Source organism: Odontesthes bonariensis, chromosome 14, assembly GCF_027942865.1.
Source record: "Odontesthes bonariensis isolate fOdoBon6 chromosome 14, fOdoBon6.hap1, whole genome shotgun sequence".
Lineage (NCBI taxonomy): Eukaryota > Metazoa > Chordata > Actinopteri > Atheriniformes > Atherinopsidae > Odontesthes > Odontesthes bonariensis.
This window is the reverse complement of record NC_134519.1, coordinates 34246680-34261127: the sequence shown is the minus strand read 5'-3', so window position 1 is coordinate 34261127 and position 14448 is coordinate 34246680. Positions and strand designations below refer to the sequence as shown.

General features: G+C 40.0%; 1 protein-coding gene across 2 annotated transcripts in view; it reads right to left on the bottom strand.

The window, feature by feature from the left end:
* Positions 1–14216, bottom strand: part of crtc1a (CREB regulated transcription coactivator 1a) — a 28012-nt gene extending 13796 nt beyond the window's left edge. For both annotated transcript variants that reach the window (XM_075484123.1, XM_075484124.1), the window contains exons 1-10: positions 14065–14216; positions 12013–12129; positions 7907–8032; positions 7559–7620; positions 3811–3908; positions 3063–3148; positions 2940–2962; positions 2360–2550; positions 2031–2176; positions 1040–1132 (exon numbers count right to left, since the gene is read on the bottom strand). In XM_075484123.1, coding sequence (XP_075340238.1) covers positions 1040–1132; positions 2031–2176; positions 2360–2550; positions 2940–2962; positions 3063–3148; positions 3811–3908; positions 7559–7620; positions 7907–8032; positions 12013–12129; positions 14065–14181 — 1059 coding nt within the window. In that variant the 5' untranslated portion in view covers positions 14182–14216. The remainder of the gene's footprint in view (positions 1–1039; positions 1133–2030; positions 2177–2359; positions 2551–2939; positions 2963–3062; positions 3149–3810; positions 3909–7558; positions 7621–7906; positions 8033–12012; positions 12130–14064) is intronic.
* Positions 14217–14448: the final 232 nt, after the last annotated feature.

The following is a 14448-nucleotide window of genomic DNA, read 5'->3' as shown; positions in this document are numbered from 1 at the left end:
GCAAACTGTAGTTAGCAACATCTCAACTTCTGCTAGAAAGCCTGGACACAGCGTTGTTTGTTTATCAACAGATGGCAAGCTTCTCAGTGAGAACCACACACTTGGAATAGGAAAGAGGAGTCAGACAGAAGAATCTAAACCATGTTGGATACAGTGAAGCTGATAAGAGTCTGAGGAACAGCTGCATTGGAAAGAAGAGAGTGACGAAGATGAAGAAAAAAAACAAACTGAACAGAAAGTAAAAGATGAGGTGGAAGTGTGTGTACTATGGCTTCCTCCCACCATCCAAAAACATGCATGTTAGGTTGATTGGTGACTCTAAATGGTCCCTAAGAGTGAGTGTTAGCGTGGATGGTTGTTTGTCTGGTTTGACTCTGTGTGGCCCTGTGATGGACTGGGGACCTGTCCAGGGTGTACACCGCCTCTCGCCCAATGACAGCTGGGATAGGCTCCAGCCCCCCCGCAGCCCTAAATTGGATTAAGCGGATATAGAAAATGGATGGATGGAAGTGTGTGTATGTGAGAGAGAGAGAGCGAGAGAGAGAGTAAGAGAGAGAGACAGCTAGTCTGTCACAGAGTTGGATGAGAGACATGCAGCCTGTGTAAATGAGTGAGACAGTGCTATGTCATGAGTGCTCAAGGTCTGCTCAAGACTACGTTTTAATAATATTGTGTAGCAGAATACACCGTTCCCTGTTGTGCTGAAATTTTTAATGTACCAGTTTTGAAGCATACTGGGAGTATAAACCCTATTAAGCTAAATGAGCACAGCGATGTGCTCATTTAGATGTTCTAAGTCTAAGGAAGTTTAATTTGTTTAAAGAGGATAGTGGGATCATAGTTTAATATGTTCATACCCATTTAAAAACTGGTTTGTGCATTTTTTTACCAACTGTAAATAACTGTCTGTAATTCTTAATTCATGAATGCCCATTTCATTGTGATCTATTCTCACCGAGCTAAAATCAGTCCACAACATAATAAATACACAAGAGCTGGTAAGCATTTGTGTAACAGTTGGTTTTGCATAGAAACTCACTTGCTGGTTCTGGTGTGTCTGGGATGACTGCTGCTGGCTGAAAAAGGCATACTGGGACAGCTGTTGCTCAAGGTTCATGGCATCAATGGCCGCCTGAGGAAAGGAAAGCAACTGATAAGACACAAAACTCCAACAATTAACTGGAACTTAGGTTAATCTAATAGTTTAGACTGTATTTCAATATTTCAAAGTCTGTCTTAATATGGCTTATAACTCATAAATCAATGATTAAAAACCTAATATATTGATATCGATTTAACCAGGAAAATGTTCAGATTCAAAAGGTCTTCTGAAAGATTGTCCTGGCAATGACAGGTAGCAGCTCAATAAGCTGTCACGTTCTGCATCTTTTGTCACGTTTGTGTTTCTGTCATGTTCAGAGTCTTGTGTTTTGCCTCAGTCTTTCTTCTGCCCTGCCATCAGCTTCTCTTCCTTCACCAGTGTTCATTCTCACCAGCTGCACTCACTAACCACCCTCCTCTGTATTTAGTCTCCAGGTTTGTTCATGTTCTTTTTCAGATCCTCACCATCATTCATTTTTGTCCTTGTCAGGTTTTTGTTTGTTCCTTATGTTTTTTTTTTGTTTGTTTGTTTTTAAATCCGGCTTTGCTGCATTTTTTTTGTTACAGTACTTTGAAATAAATCAAGTTTTCATTTATATAATCTGCATTCAGGTCCTATCATCACCACCGCGCCAACACCTTGTTGACATAAGCAAAGGTTACATACCAACAAAGAAGTCATACAGTATACCCAAGAATAAACGCAAATAAAATATAAACATGCACATGAAATAAAGAACTACAGAAACACTAGAATAAAACATCAAAGCTATAGTGGCATAAATCATAAAAAGTTTTGTCAAAACAAGTAAATAGGCATAGTGATGGTCAATTATAATGCAAATGACTAAATTTAAAAAAAAACAACAACAATGTGCTAACATACTTTGACGGGGAAACTAAGTTCAGGGCAGAGAGACCAGCAGTACCTGAGAGTGAGGGTCTGGTGGAGATGTTGGGGAAAGTTGCAGGTTCTGTTGCTGGTGTGAGTCTCCTGCATTCAGGATCAGAGGAACAATGCTGTCCTGTCCAGGCTGTATTTCCATTTTTACTGTGGGTTGAGAGTTGCTCACTCCTATCCAGTACACAACAACACAATGGGGAAAGAGTTCTCTTTAAAGAACCCTCAAAGAAGGCACCAAATAGGTGCAAAATGATTAAATGAAAACCTGCACATATCATGCACATATACTGCACAGAGTAAGAAAAGCTTGAATTATCTATGCAAAAGTAGTCCAGACCTGCATCTGAAAAATACCTTGCAAATTAGCTAGACCCTGTAAGCTGCTGGAGGAGCCGAACGAGGCGGCAGCTGCATCATCTGAGTCGAGCGGGGTAGGCAGTGGAGGAGGGAACTGGATGTTGGTAAGGTCAGGAAGAGAACCACCACTATTGTGGGCTGCTGGTTTCAGTGAAGTGCTAAACTGCTGGTCAGGAGTTGGGAATATGCTGTAGAAAAAAACAGATGGGTGCTGTGAACTCTCCAGCAGTGAGCTGAATATTCTAGATGATGAACAGAACAAAATCCCAAACACTGAAAAGCTTATGCAAATTGCCTGGCATTGTTCCAATACAACAACAAGACATTTGGACCTTGATTCATTTAGCTTTACGTAATTTTGAAAAAAAATTTGGCTTCAGAATTTCATTACTTTAACAGTTGAGTGATTCCATGGATGTGTGTAATTAGATATGTAACAGAGGCCGTCTAGTTAAACACAATTTTATAACAGTGAATCCGGAGTCAAAACATACCAAGGGAATATACTTTGTGTTAATCAGACTACAGAGGAATAATGCTAACACATGCGATAAGATAAGAACCATTAAATACTTACTGGATCCCAGGAACTTCACAGAGCTTGGACCGAGACATGTTCGAAAGAGGAAAAAAGTGCAGCTAAAGCATTATGCAGGCATAAGAAAAATCAGAAGGAAAAACACCAATCTTCAGGCTCTACCTTTTTGCAGTCCCAGCCCTGTTTTTGCCTGTCTTCAGTGATCTCTTGTTTAATTGCTTCAGACCCCGGTACAGAGAGTAAGAGAACTGGAGAGATGGAGAAGACAAAATCAAAATCTCCTCATTCTCTGTGGATATCTAGCCTGTTTGAGCTTATAATTGGAGACTCCATATATATATATATATATATATATATATATATAAGGTGATCTAAAGATATTCAAATTAAAAGAAATACAACGTGGATGTGTGACATTATGAAAGTAATAAAAAACTCAACTAAAAGAAATTCAAGCAAAGTACTTCTGAATTCACAATGATCTACCTCACGTGGCCATTAGAAAATTAATTTGATGCTTGAAAGCATCCCATCTTCTCAGCAATCAATTTACCTTTTCTGCCTTCAAAGCCACATTCATAACCTTTCATCGTATACTGTACTGGAGGGCACTTGACTGAACGCTCAAGAGAAGGCAACAAAATATCAGAAAGATAAACAGGACCACACTAAAACAGCCTGAACACCCCCACCACCTACTGTGGATTACACAAAACACCTAATCAAAATGCAAACTGACCCATTTCAAGCAGAGCTAAATTACAGCTTTCTTTATACTGTGAGAAGGGATGGTGAAGACTTACTCCTCAACTAATATCTCTGAGTATCTGAAATATTTCCTGTTTAGGATGTTGCTGAGTAATTCAAAGAGAAGTTTGGAATAAAAACTTTTTGGGGAAGTCCTCTGTACCTCGTTTTGTCAGGAGCTCCTGTGATCCTCCAGCGAAGCAGGACTGGGCAGGGCTCAGTGTTAGTGTGCTCTGATGCAGCGCCGAGTCTGAATTTGTCCTGTAATACACAGAAAAAAAAACACACTCCAATTTATAGTAAAACGAAGTGTTGTTTTTGCTGAAAAGCATGAACTATAGTTAGAAGTCAGAAATAGGGGGTGCTGTAAGGAAAATGCATTAAAACATGCAGTACTTACATTTAATTCAATTTTTATTTAATTGCAGAGTATATATTTAATGTTTTGTGTCATCAACTTAATTGAACTTGTTACTATATATACAATTTTGGAATTGTATAACACTTTGTAAATATTGACATTCCTTCTCACTAAACTTGAAAAGATGTACTGGCATTGAGGATATCAAGCAATGAAGAATTCCCTGTGTTAACTTGTCCCATTATTCCTGCAAACGCCTCTTAAGGTGTGCAACAGTATGGGGTTGTCACTGTCCCATCCTCCGTTTCAAAATTCTCCATATATTCTTTGTTGGGGTCAGGTCAGAAATGCAGGCAGGCAGATCCAGTGCCTGTACCCTTTTACTCTGCAGCCATGCCTTGTTATGGGTGCCAATGCCAAAGGCATTAGAGCACAAGTTACTATTGTGCATACTTATTCTGCTTCTTATTCTTCCGTTTCCATCACGGTTTTCGGTGCTGTCATGTCTGTGGGTTTTTGCCACATTTTTAGTTTCTGTTTAAGTTCTTAGTTTTGCCATGTTTTAGTTTTTCATGTCTTAGTTAAGTTTCAGGTTCAGGTCTTGTTTTTAGTTTTGCCTTGCCATGCCACCTTTTCCCTCAGTCTTTCTCCTGCCCTGCCATCACCTGTGTTTTCCCCATCAGCTGCACTCACTCACCAATCACCCTCCTCAGTATTTAGTTTCCAGATTTCCCCATGCACTTTGTCAGATCCTTACACTTTCATGCCACGTCTTCTTGTTCAAACCAAGCTAAGTATTTTCATGCCAAGTCAAGTCTTTTGTTTTTTTTGTCACTGTCATGTTTTGTTTTCACAGTCTCTTTTTTTGTCATCCGGCTTTGTGTTAACTTTGTTTTAGAAATAATAAATCAAGTTTTGCTTTCACTTCTGAAGTCCGCATCCTTCCTCGCACCCACCCCTCTTGACAGGTGCGCTACTAATCCTGCACGAACCCATAAAAATCATGCCTCAAAACGTGCGTCCTCTTCGGTTTACTCACATTTTCCCATTATTGTGAATTCATCAACTGGGCCTTATGCGTTATAACAGGTTTATGCCAGCCACTGTGATATGTCTGCTACCAATACAATATAACATGACAGCCTCTGTTTCTCAGCGAGCAGTAGCTTCAACTAATCAACTCATCACACAGCTGCTACTCCTTATGAGGGCAAAGCAAAGCTGGCTGACCTGTTATAACAGGTTTATGCCAGCCACTGTGTTATGTCTGCTCCCAATACAGGATCGGGCACAATATGGGTCCAAGTGACAGGGACACCTTGGTCACAGTACAATATGACTATAACATGACAGCCTCTCGGCAGGCAGTGGCTCCATAGACACTCAACCATCAAAATTTCTTCAGAAATTTTCTTGTTGAAAGTAGAATTTACTTTTGCTCAGGGAACTTGTACAACCCCATACCATCACAAAGCCTGGCGTTCTGTCTGCATGGTTCTTTCTATCTTTGGTCTGGTTTTCCAAGAAAAATCTGGAATACAGATTGGTCTGAACAAAGTACATGTTTCCATGTGACAGCATAGTCACATGCACAGTTGAGTCGAGCTTCGGTTAAAGTTTCATAGGCTATTTAACTTGACCACTATCCTTGCAACTGTTTACATTAAGAGCAGAATCAAGTCGGTGACTCAAGTACGTCTGAGGCCGTGATGCTGTGAACTGTGTGAGGAAACAATGCAGTGGACTGTGTGTACAATACATGTTGCCACTTCTTTTTCTGTGAGAGATTACCGAATGCACTGTACAGACGTCTTTAAGTTACTTGATCCGTGAATTTATTTTTTGTTAGTATCTATTTATTTATTTTTATTCTTTATTTTTATGATTTTTTTTTCATTTTTATGCAGTTATACAATCAGGACTTTATTCAAGCAGAGCGATAGTCTAAAAATGCTTTAAGACTGCGAGTTCACACATAGTCTCACAGGGAATTTTTTTTTATGACAGTTGCTAAAGTGTTCGGCCTTCTGACAAAGGAAACAAAATAAACATGTAAATGTGAGCAGCTTTTTGGGGATCCTGTATTTCCTGCATACACTTGTGTTTTACTATTTTTACAAAAGATGCAAAAAGATGGAACTTTGGAACACTTCCAGAAATCATTGTGAAGAAAGTTCACCGTTCCATCCACAAAGGCAAGTTAAAGCTCTATGATGAAAAGCCATATGTTAAGATTAAGAGACTTTTACTGTCATGGAGATACAGGAAATACACAAAATGACTCCTCCGCATTTAACCTATCCAGGCTGGCACCTGTTGAACACACACAAGCACATGCACAGGGTCACACACTCATAGAGACAGATGCCATACACTGGAGCGGTGGGCAGCCATTCACAGCGCCCGAGGAGCATGGGGTTCGGTGCCTTGCTCAAGGGCACCTCGGCCGTGGCAAGGAGGTGGATTGCCACCCCTCCAGCTCGTCAGTTCACCAATTTTTTTGGAGCGGTGAGATTGGGAATCAAACCGCTCCGGTTATTGGACGACCCACTCGAACCACTGAGCTACGGCCTCCCTGTGAAGGTAATCAAGGAACACTTCCATCTTCTCTAAGCTGAAGCTCATTTCAAATGGAATGTGGTAAAGTGGAAAACTGTTCTGTGGTCAGATTAATTGATATTCAAAAGTCTTTCTCTAAATACCAGACATTGCGTCCACTGGACTAACGGAGGAGAGGGAGAATCCAGCTTGTTCTAAGAGCTTCGTGCAAAAGCCTGGATCTCAGGATGGTGTGTGAGATGCAGTAGTGCCTATGGGACTGGCAACTTGCACATCTGGAAATGCACCATTAATGCTGACAAAAGTATAAATAGGTTTTAGAGCAACATATGTTCCCATACAGACAGCTTGTTTTTCAACTTTTCTTTGCATATTTCAGCAAGACAGGGTGAACTGCATACATTATCTATTACAACAGCATGGCTTTGAAGTGCAAGAGTTTGAGTGCTAAAGCAGCTGGTCTCCTCAGTTCCCAGATATTTATGGTCTGTTGTTAAAAGTGATGTTACACAGTGGTAAACATGGCCCTGTCCCAACTTTCTTTTAGATATGTTGCTGCCATCTTAGATCAGCCTAATTTTTTCTAATATGGGGTTATAAAACAGTTCTATTCTCTACTAGTTTGGTTAGAATTCAACCAAAATTATCAACCTATTTTCTCCTTGATGATGGCATTTTTTAAACCAATGAGTTGGCAATATTCTAGAAAAAAAAAACTCTTCTCATATATTACTTTCATATATTATTTAGTGTACAATGTCTTGATAAAGGGAGCTAAACACTTCATGCAGTAGTGGCAAAAATTCCTATTTTCAACTCAAAAATATCAATTTGCAAGTTGTCCCATTTTTGTGGTTGCTTAGATGTACATCTTGCAGTTCTAGAGCATTTCTTTAATTCAACCTTTTTGGGGTAAATCACTAGTCATTATAAATAGAGTACACATGAATTGTGATACAGAGACAGTGTTTATCATTCCAAACTGTCTTACCTTCTCCAGTTGGTATCAAGTGGTGGTGACAGGTATACTGAGCCATATGGACAGCTGTCAATGTGAGATATCACGTTAAGAAAATCCATCAGCAGTGAAGCATTTCGTGGATTCCATGCAGTCTCCCAATTGAATTATTTAAACAGAAGAAGATGTAATTAAAAAAGCAAAGAGCTGTTTGTGTATCAACCAAACTGGCCTGTGATTTAAGTGATGATTGGAGCATATCCCAGCTTTCGTGACTTGAGAGGAAAACTACACTTTGGATAAGTCAGCAGTCCCTCACAGGACTAACAGAGAGACAGACAAGTATATGTCATATAAGCATCAAATCATTCTAAAGGATATCTGGCGTCCATGTTTGTCAATAGTCAGGGATTTTCGATTGGGCGATGTGATGCGGTTTCGGTCACGGTAGACTCTGTCCACCAATCCATGGTGACGTGTTGATCTGTTGGAGTCCAGCTCTGAATTCTGGCAAATGAAGACAAGAAAAATTTGAACCGAAGTGCTCACAAAGTGTAAGTTACCATCCCCTCCCAGGTCATTATGTTTGTGAGTGACGGTCTCTAATCATTGCTCTACAAGCAGTAATAGATAGAACTGAAAATCCAATGAACATAAGGCTTTCTTAAACAGTGAAGTAATTGATTTACAAAAAGCATTGCCTCAGTCTAGGTAGGCTGTACTTGGACCCAGCTGTACAGACCTTGGCCAGCAAACAATAAACAAAATCCTCTGAGCAGCACTGGACACAGAACACCGATGAAAGTTAATGTGACTCAGAGCAAAATGAGAACATAAGACTGAAACGAAAGAGTGAAATATGAAACTAAATCTATCAAAATCAAACTCTTCAAACACCAAATAAAGCAACATTCTCACAAAGCTAGTTATGTCACTAAAATGCATGTGACTAAATTAAAATCAAATTAAATTTCCCTTTTTATTTTTTCATGGTTGTATATCATGGTCTGATATTTTACATATGCCTAATATTTTCAATGGCAAGGCAAGAAAGTACCCAAAGTAGAGATCTGACAGACAAAAGCTTTTCATCCAACATGTCCGAGATGTTCTATTTTGTAGTAAAAGCTTCAACACTTTTGGGTGCCGAGTAAAAGAAAGAAACACAGAGCAGCAGGTCCCTCTCACATATACAGAACGACACATTTACAACCTACCCCGAGCCCTACTACCATAAACTCAACAGCTTTTCTTTATTTAACTCATTACAACCATCCATTTAGAGCAGCTGTCTAAAACCTCAGGTTTTTTGGAAATCCTAAAACTGTCCTCTGAGACCTTTTACTTCTGACCCTGTGAATAAAGTGGAAAAATGAAATCATTTCAAAGGTTAAACCTTCATCTGTAAAGCATTGAATTATCATTTAGGTTTACTGACATTAATTGTAGGCATGTCTTGAAAACACTCGTGTCACATGTCACGCCCATGGGATTTTCCCCATGTTTTTAGCTATGTTTTATCATATTTTAGGTTATGTTTTGGTTCTTGAGTTAATGTTTTGCCATTTGCTTTTCCCCTCACTTCACCTACCAGCTCGTTAGTTTCACTCACATCACCTGTTCATTGTCCCCAGCTGCACTCATTCACAATCACCCAGTTCCCTATTTAGTTTCCAGGCTCCCCTGTCCTTTTGTCAGGTCTTTACCTTGATTACCTGAGTTTCACCCCCTAATGCCACGATGTCATGTTAGAGTTAAGTATTTATCCATGCCATGCTTAGTAGTTTGTTTTTGTCATAGTCCTCTTAATGTTTTGATTTCACAGTTTAAGTTTTGTCATCCGGCTCGGTCGTGCCCTTTGTTTAACGTTTGTTTCTTGAATAAAACCAAGTTTGCTTTTCCCATCCTCTGAGTCTGCATCCGTGTCCTACCCACCACCCCGTACTGACATCACATCAGACTTGAAAGGTAAAACCAAATGCAAAAACTAAAACTAATTTCAGGCAGAAACGTTGTGGTTTTGTAGACTTCCCTAGCGTGTGAGATCATTTGTGTTAGAAATACCCCAAAGCCATGGCTTCTTCAAAAGAAAATTGCCTACCTACTTCTGATGTGTCACGGCATACAGTCACACACTCGGCTAATGTGCTGTGTCAGCAATACATGAAATTCATGATGAAATCTATTTCCCAATATGGTGGACATTGTTTCTGTACAGGGTAAGAGTTTGACACTGATGAACAGCCCTGTGTAGGTTATCACAGAGCACAACACTATAGAAAACAGAGTTGACCGTGGCTTGGTATAGTTACTTTGCCTTTGTTGTATTCTAAATAAAACACTCTTTTGCTTGAACGCCGATTACATAAGTGGCGTATACATGGCCGTAGCGACATTAGAGGACAGCAAGGTCTGGACCTCCCTTATTTCATTCGAGGTTTTTTTTTTTTTTTTTTGGACCGCCAAAAATGCCCAACTGAATCAAACATAAAAAAACCTCAAAACCTCTGTGAAACGTGCTTTGCAGATTGTGGTTAACATCCATGGGCTTTGTTTTCGTTTTTTGCCTGTGTGAGTGAAAAAGACTGTGCGAGTGGAGTGGTGCGACTCGTGGAAGAGAACGCAATTCAGCAGACATCGCAAGTGATTAAAGCCTGATTCTTACTCGGCGCAACCTCGCTTTGACCCATTCTTACTAGCTGGTCGCAAATGGCGCAAACGGTCACGTGACCCAAAATTCCGCCACGCCCCCCGTCACAAGCTAAAAAATCCTCGCGCGTCGCAAGGTCGCGCACACAACTTTTTTTTCTGACTTCGCGCGAGCTCAACCGGGAACAGCTGACCAAGACAAAGGAAACATGAACACTGCAGAGACCGCGGTGACCGAGAGGGTGCGCCTCTACAAACATCTGTACGACACGTCTATGAAGTTACACTGGGACAACGTTGTCCCAAAGGACAACGTTTGACAAAGTTCGTCTTGTTGCAAAGGACGAACATTCCACCTTCTCTTCTGTTTTTGCCGCAGCCGCTTAGCTCTGAGATACATATACAGTTCTACACCCAGAGTAAATTCATTCCGCATCAGATGTGCCAGCCTCTGCTGACGTGACACCACAGGTGGCATTGTGTATGCTTTCTTCGTATGCTTTTCTTCGTCCGGTTCTTCAGCTTGTTTCCTCAACAGTGACGCCCGCTGGTCTGGAGAGAACTGCAAATGTGATGCATACTCGGCGCAAACTGCGCTTATGAGCTGAAGGAACTGTGAAGGGGCTGGCGCTTTCGATGACGTCATTAATGGTTCTCGAGCCAGAACAGTTGCGCGGTTGCGCCGAGTAAGAATCAGGCTTAAGCCTGCGCAGCGCAGCACTTGGGCGCAACAAAGCCAACAGTTTTAAAACAGTAGCCTATGCATAATGAGTTATGAGTAGGCTATGATGTCTTCTTTGACAACTATGTGAAGCAATTTGATAAGTCACTGTTTTTAAGAAGTCGTCATTTGGTTAGTGGAGAAAAAAAAACGACTGACACCATCAGCTGCATAAAATATGAACATTAAAAACATAGGCTCATGTAAAAGCATAGACTATCCGTGAAAGGTAATTTGATTGTAAATTGGAAGGCCTATGATATACGTTGATAGACTTTCGGCTTTTTGCGTTTACGTGTGCAGAACTAAGAGAGAAAAAAATAACACAAAGCGGCGCGCGTGTGGATGTGGACCGGGAGAATATCCTTCGACGGTGAGATGCCTCTGGTCATAGGAGGATTCAGCTTGCATTTGATGAAAAAGTTGATTGTTGAGATTTTAGGTGATGCCATTTGTACTTTTAGGGGCTGTAATTTGCAATGATTTATTTCTACTTGAATATTATTTTTATTTTGGAATATCACTACCATTCATCATTCAGTTCAATAAGTTCAAAGTTACCCCCTATATTCTTTAAAAACATGGTGGTGTACTATAAAAAAATGTAAATTTAGTACAGTACATTTAAAAAAATAAATGCTGGTTTATACAATTAAAAGACATTTAAACAATACAACTCTTGTGTGACCTGTAATTTAATAAATACATTAAAAAATATAAATATATATTGTACATATACATAAATGTAGGCTATATATTAAAAACTATATAATTTAAAATATATCTATATATATATATATATATATATATACATTGTAAAGATTTCGGCGCGCTGTGCGCGCACATCATGGACCTCGCCTATTCCAAAGTCCTGGCTACGGCCCTGGGCATATACAAAGAAGGTCACTTTCAGGGCAGCTGAATATCAAGTCCAGGAAATACAATTTTTGAGGTGTACAAAAAGAGGTCGTAGATCAATGTTGTAAAATATTATCATAAGTAGATGAAAAAGCTGCAAATGACTTGCATAAAAATAAATTGGTGCTACTCTTTTAGTCCAGCTATAAAGTTTTTCAACAGTTATTTGAAAGTGAAGACCATATCAGAAATGCCTCACCTGAAAAGGAGCATCGACAGCGCTGTTTCCAACCTGATTGACGTTTGGCAAAGAACCTCCATAGTACTGCCCACGGTTTTGTCCCAGCTGCAAATACTTCGTTTTCTGCAACTGTAACTACAAGCAGGATAACATCTGGACTTTACCATAAAAAGTTCATCAAGTGACAGCAAAATAATGTGACGGTGACACAACAAGACCGGAAAACATCAAGATCAACAATAATGTTAGCAGTGTCAATAACAATAGCTGAATATCAAGAAAAATACTGAATCAGGACATTTCTACAGCTCTCTTATGAATGTATGGTTTATAAATGATAACACTAAAAACATCATGTTTATTGATATTGTTATTTTGCCAAAAATCACTGCAGACTGCAATGACATCTACAGTGCAGTGAAAATGTCAATCTAATAACTTCTTGAGTGTGCAGAGATGGTATAGCACTCGCAGTGGAAGAAAAGCATCTCACAAATAAATCAATATTTGCTGATTGTTGCATATGTGACTGTCCAATAGCAACATGTAAAAGGTGCTTATTTAAAAATGAACACATTTTTTTAAAACTTCCATTGGAGAGTCCATTACCATTCAATTAAACTGACCCATGCAAGCTCACTGCTCACTGTTGGCAGGGCAGAAAATTTAATAATAACAATTATTACGCCTGCATCATAGTGTATTTGGGCTGTGCCTCTGACATCAGGGTTTATTTCTTTAACTACATGAACACCTACCCTGCAGCAAGGGATTACATGCTGAACCACATCCAGAACATGAGGTGGCCAAAAGGCCAATCGAAATCTTTCTAACTACAAGTCATGTACAGATGTACCGTAACAGAAAATCAAATGGAGAATGAAGGCAAATGAGGGTGAAGCACTAAACCAAAGGCTAGCAGGTCAAACTGTGGCTCAGACAAGAGTTTCTGACATATCTTAGAGCTACATCACGTTAGACCAACCAGTCTACACATGCATCCCAAGAAATACCTCCTTCAAAACATACGAAAAATTCTGACACCATTGATTTATAAAGCACAAATGTAACACTTATTGCAGTAATTGGTAGATAAGAGGAAGAAAAAAAACAACATCTGTCATGATATACTTCAAGACTACAAATAAAAGTACCAGAGATACTAACGTTTACAAGCAATAATTCACAACTTTTTCATTTAAGATTTTTATTAGTAGGAATGTTCAATTGTAATTTCTCTACTATTCTTGATAAAAAGATTAAAAAACAAATTTATTGGAACATGGGTTAGGATTGCTACAATGGCCAAGTGGAGGCGGCATATCAAAAGGGACCCGGTGAATAGATTAGCCTATGTCTTGACAATTACAATGTCGCGCATGGTAAATAATTAAGATCAGTGTCTATTTCGAAGACCCTGCCTCCACTCAGCAATGGTGAAAGCTCTGCTGAAGTCCTGCCTCCCCGTAGCCTATAGGATTTGTTTTGTATGGCTTAATTCCACATAATCTGATGGCCTTCTTTTTTGGCGTGAATGCCTGTTATACATCAGTGTACAAAGGCCTGAAGACCTGTCAGACAAGTTCGCAAAGCCGCGGTGCACAGAAACACACGCCTCTCCATATCCCAATACCATGCATATTCCATGTATCACAAATTATTCAATACAAAAATATGTTCATTTGTATCTCATTGGATTTAATAATTCTGTCAAATCACATTTGAAACTGATTACGATATTAAAATAAAACCTTGTAGCCTACGGTTGGGCGCGCTGTCAAACAGGTATATGCACGCCCCTTTGCTTCCCATTGGCGTGGGACAAAAATGGAAATGTAATAACTTTTTGAGGACGAGGGTCCCTGCAATCCACATCAGCACTGAAGGACCGATGCCCCCTGGCAGCGCCGCGCACTGTCACTGGTTTTAAAGGAGGGCTCCAGCTGCACGGTTTGTTATTGTTTACCAGCTCTGCCCTGGATGCGTGCTGCCGCCGCGCTGCGAACACATAGCTGACAGCTCGCTCACAACAGAAAAGAAAGCGCAAACAGCAAGAAGTGGTGTCGTTACCCGAGTAATGCTGAGGTCTTTCATCACTTCTTCAAAGGCTGCTGTCTCCTCTGCTTGCTTCTGATTATGTAAAGCGATTTTCTCGCTGAATTTCCGTGGATTGTTCGAAGTCGCCATGTTTCGCTCTTCTGCTCCCTTTTCCTTCAATGGTCTGAGTCAAGTTATACTGTGTATGGATATGCTACTTCCGGTTAGAGATCCCCAGCGTATCCAAGAGTAAACTCGTTTTATCCGTCGGTGGACTAAAAGGTTCATATAATCCCTGCTCTGGTATACCAGCAGATTGCATGATTGAATAGCATGGAATAAATCCAGGGTTGTACTGCCTGGTGAACCCTGGTATAAGGCAGACCCACTTTCAAACATCTCTGAAGTGCATCAAAT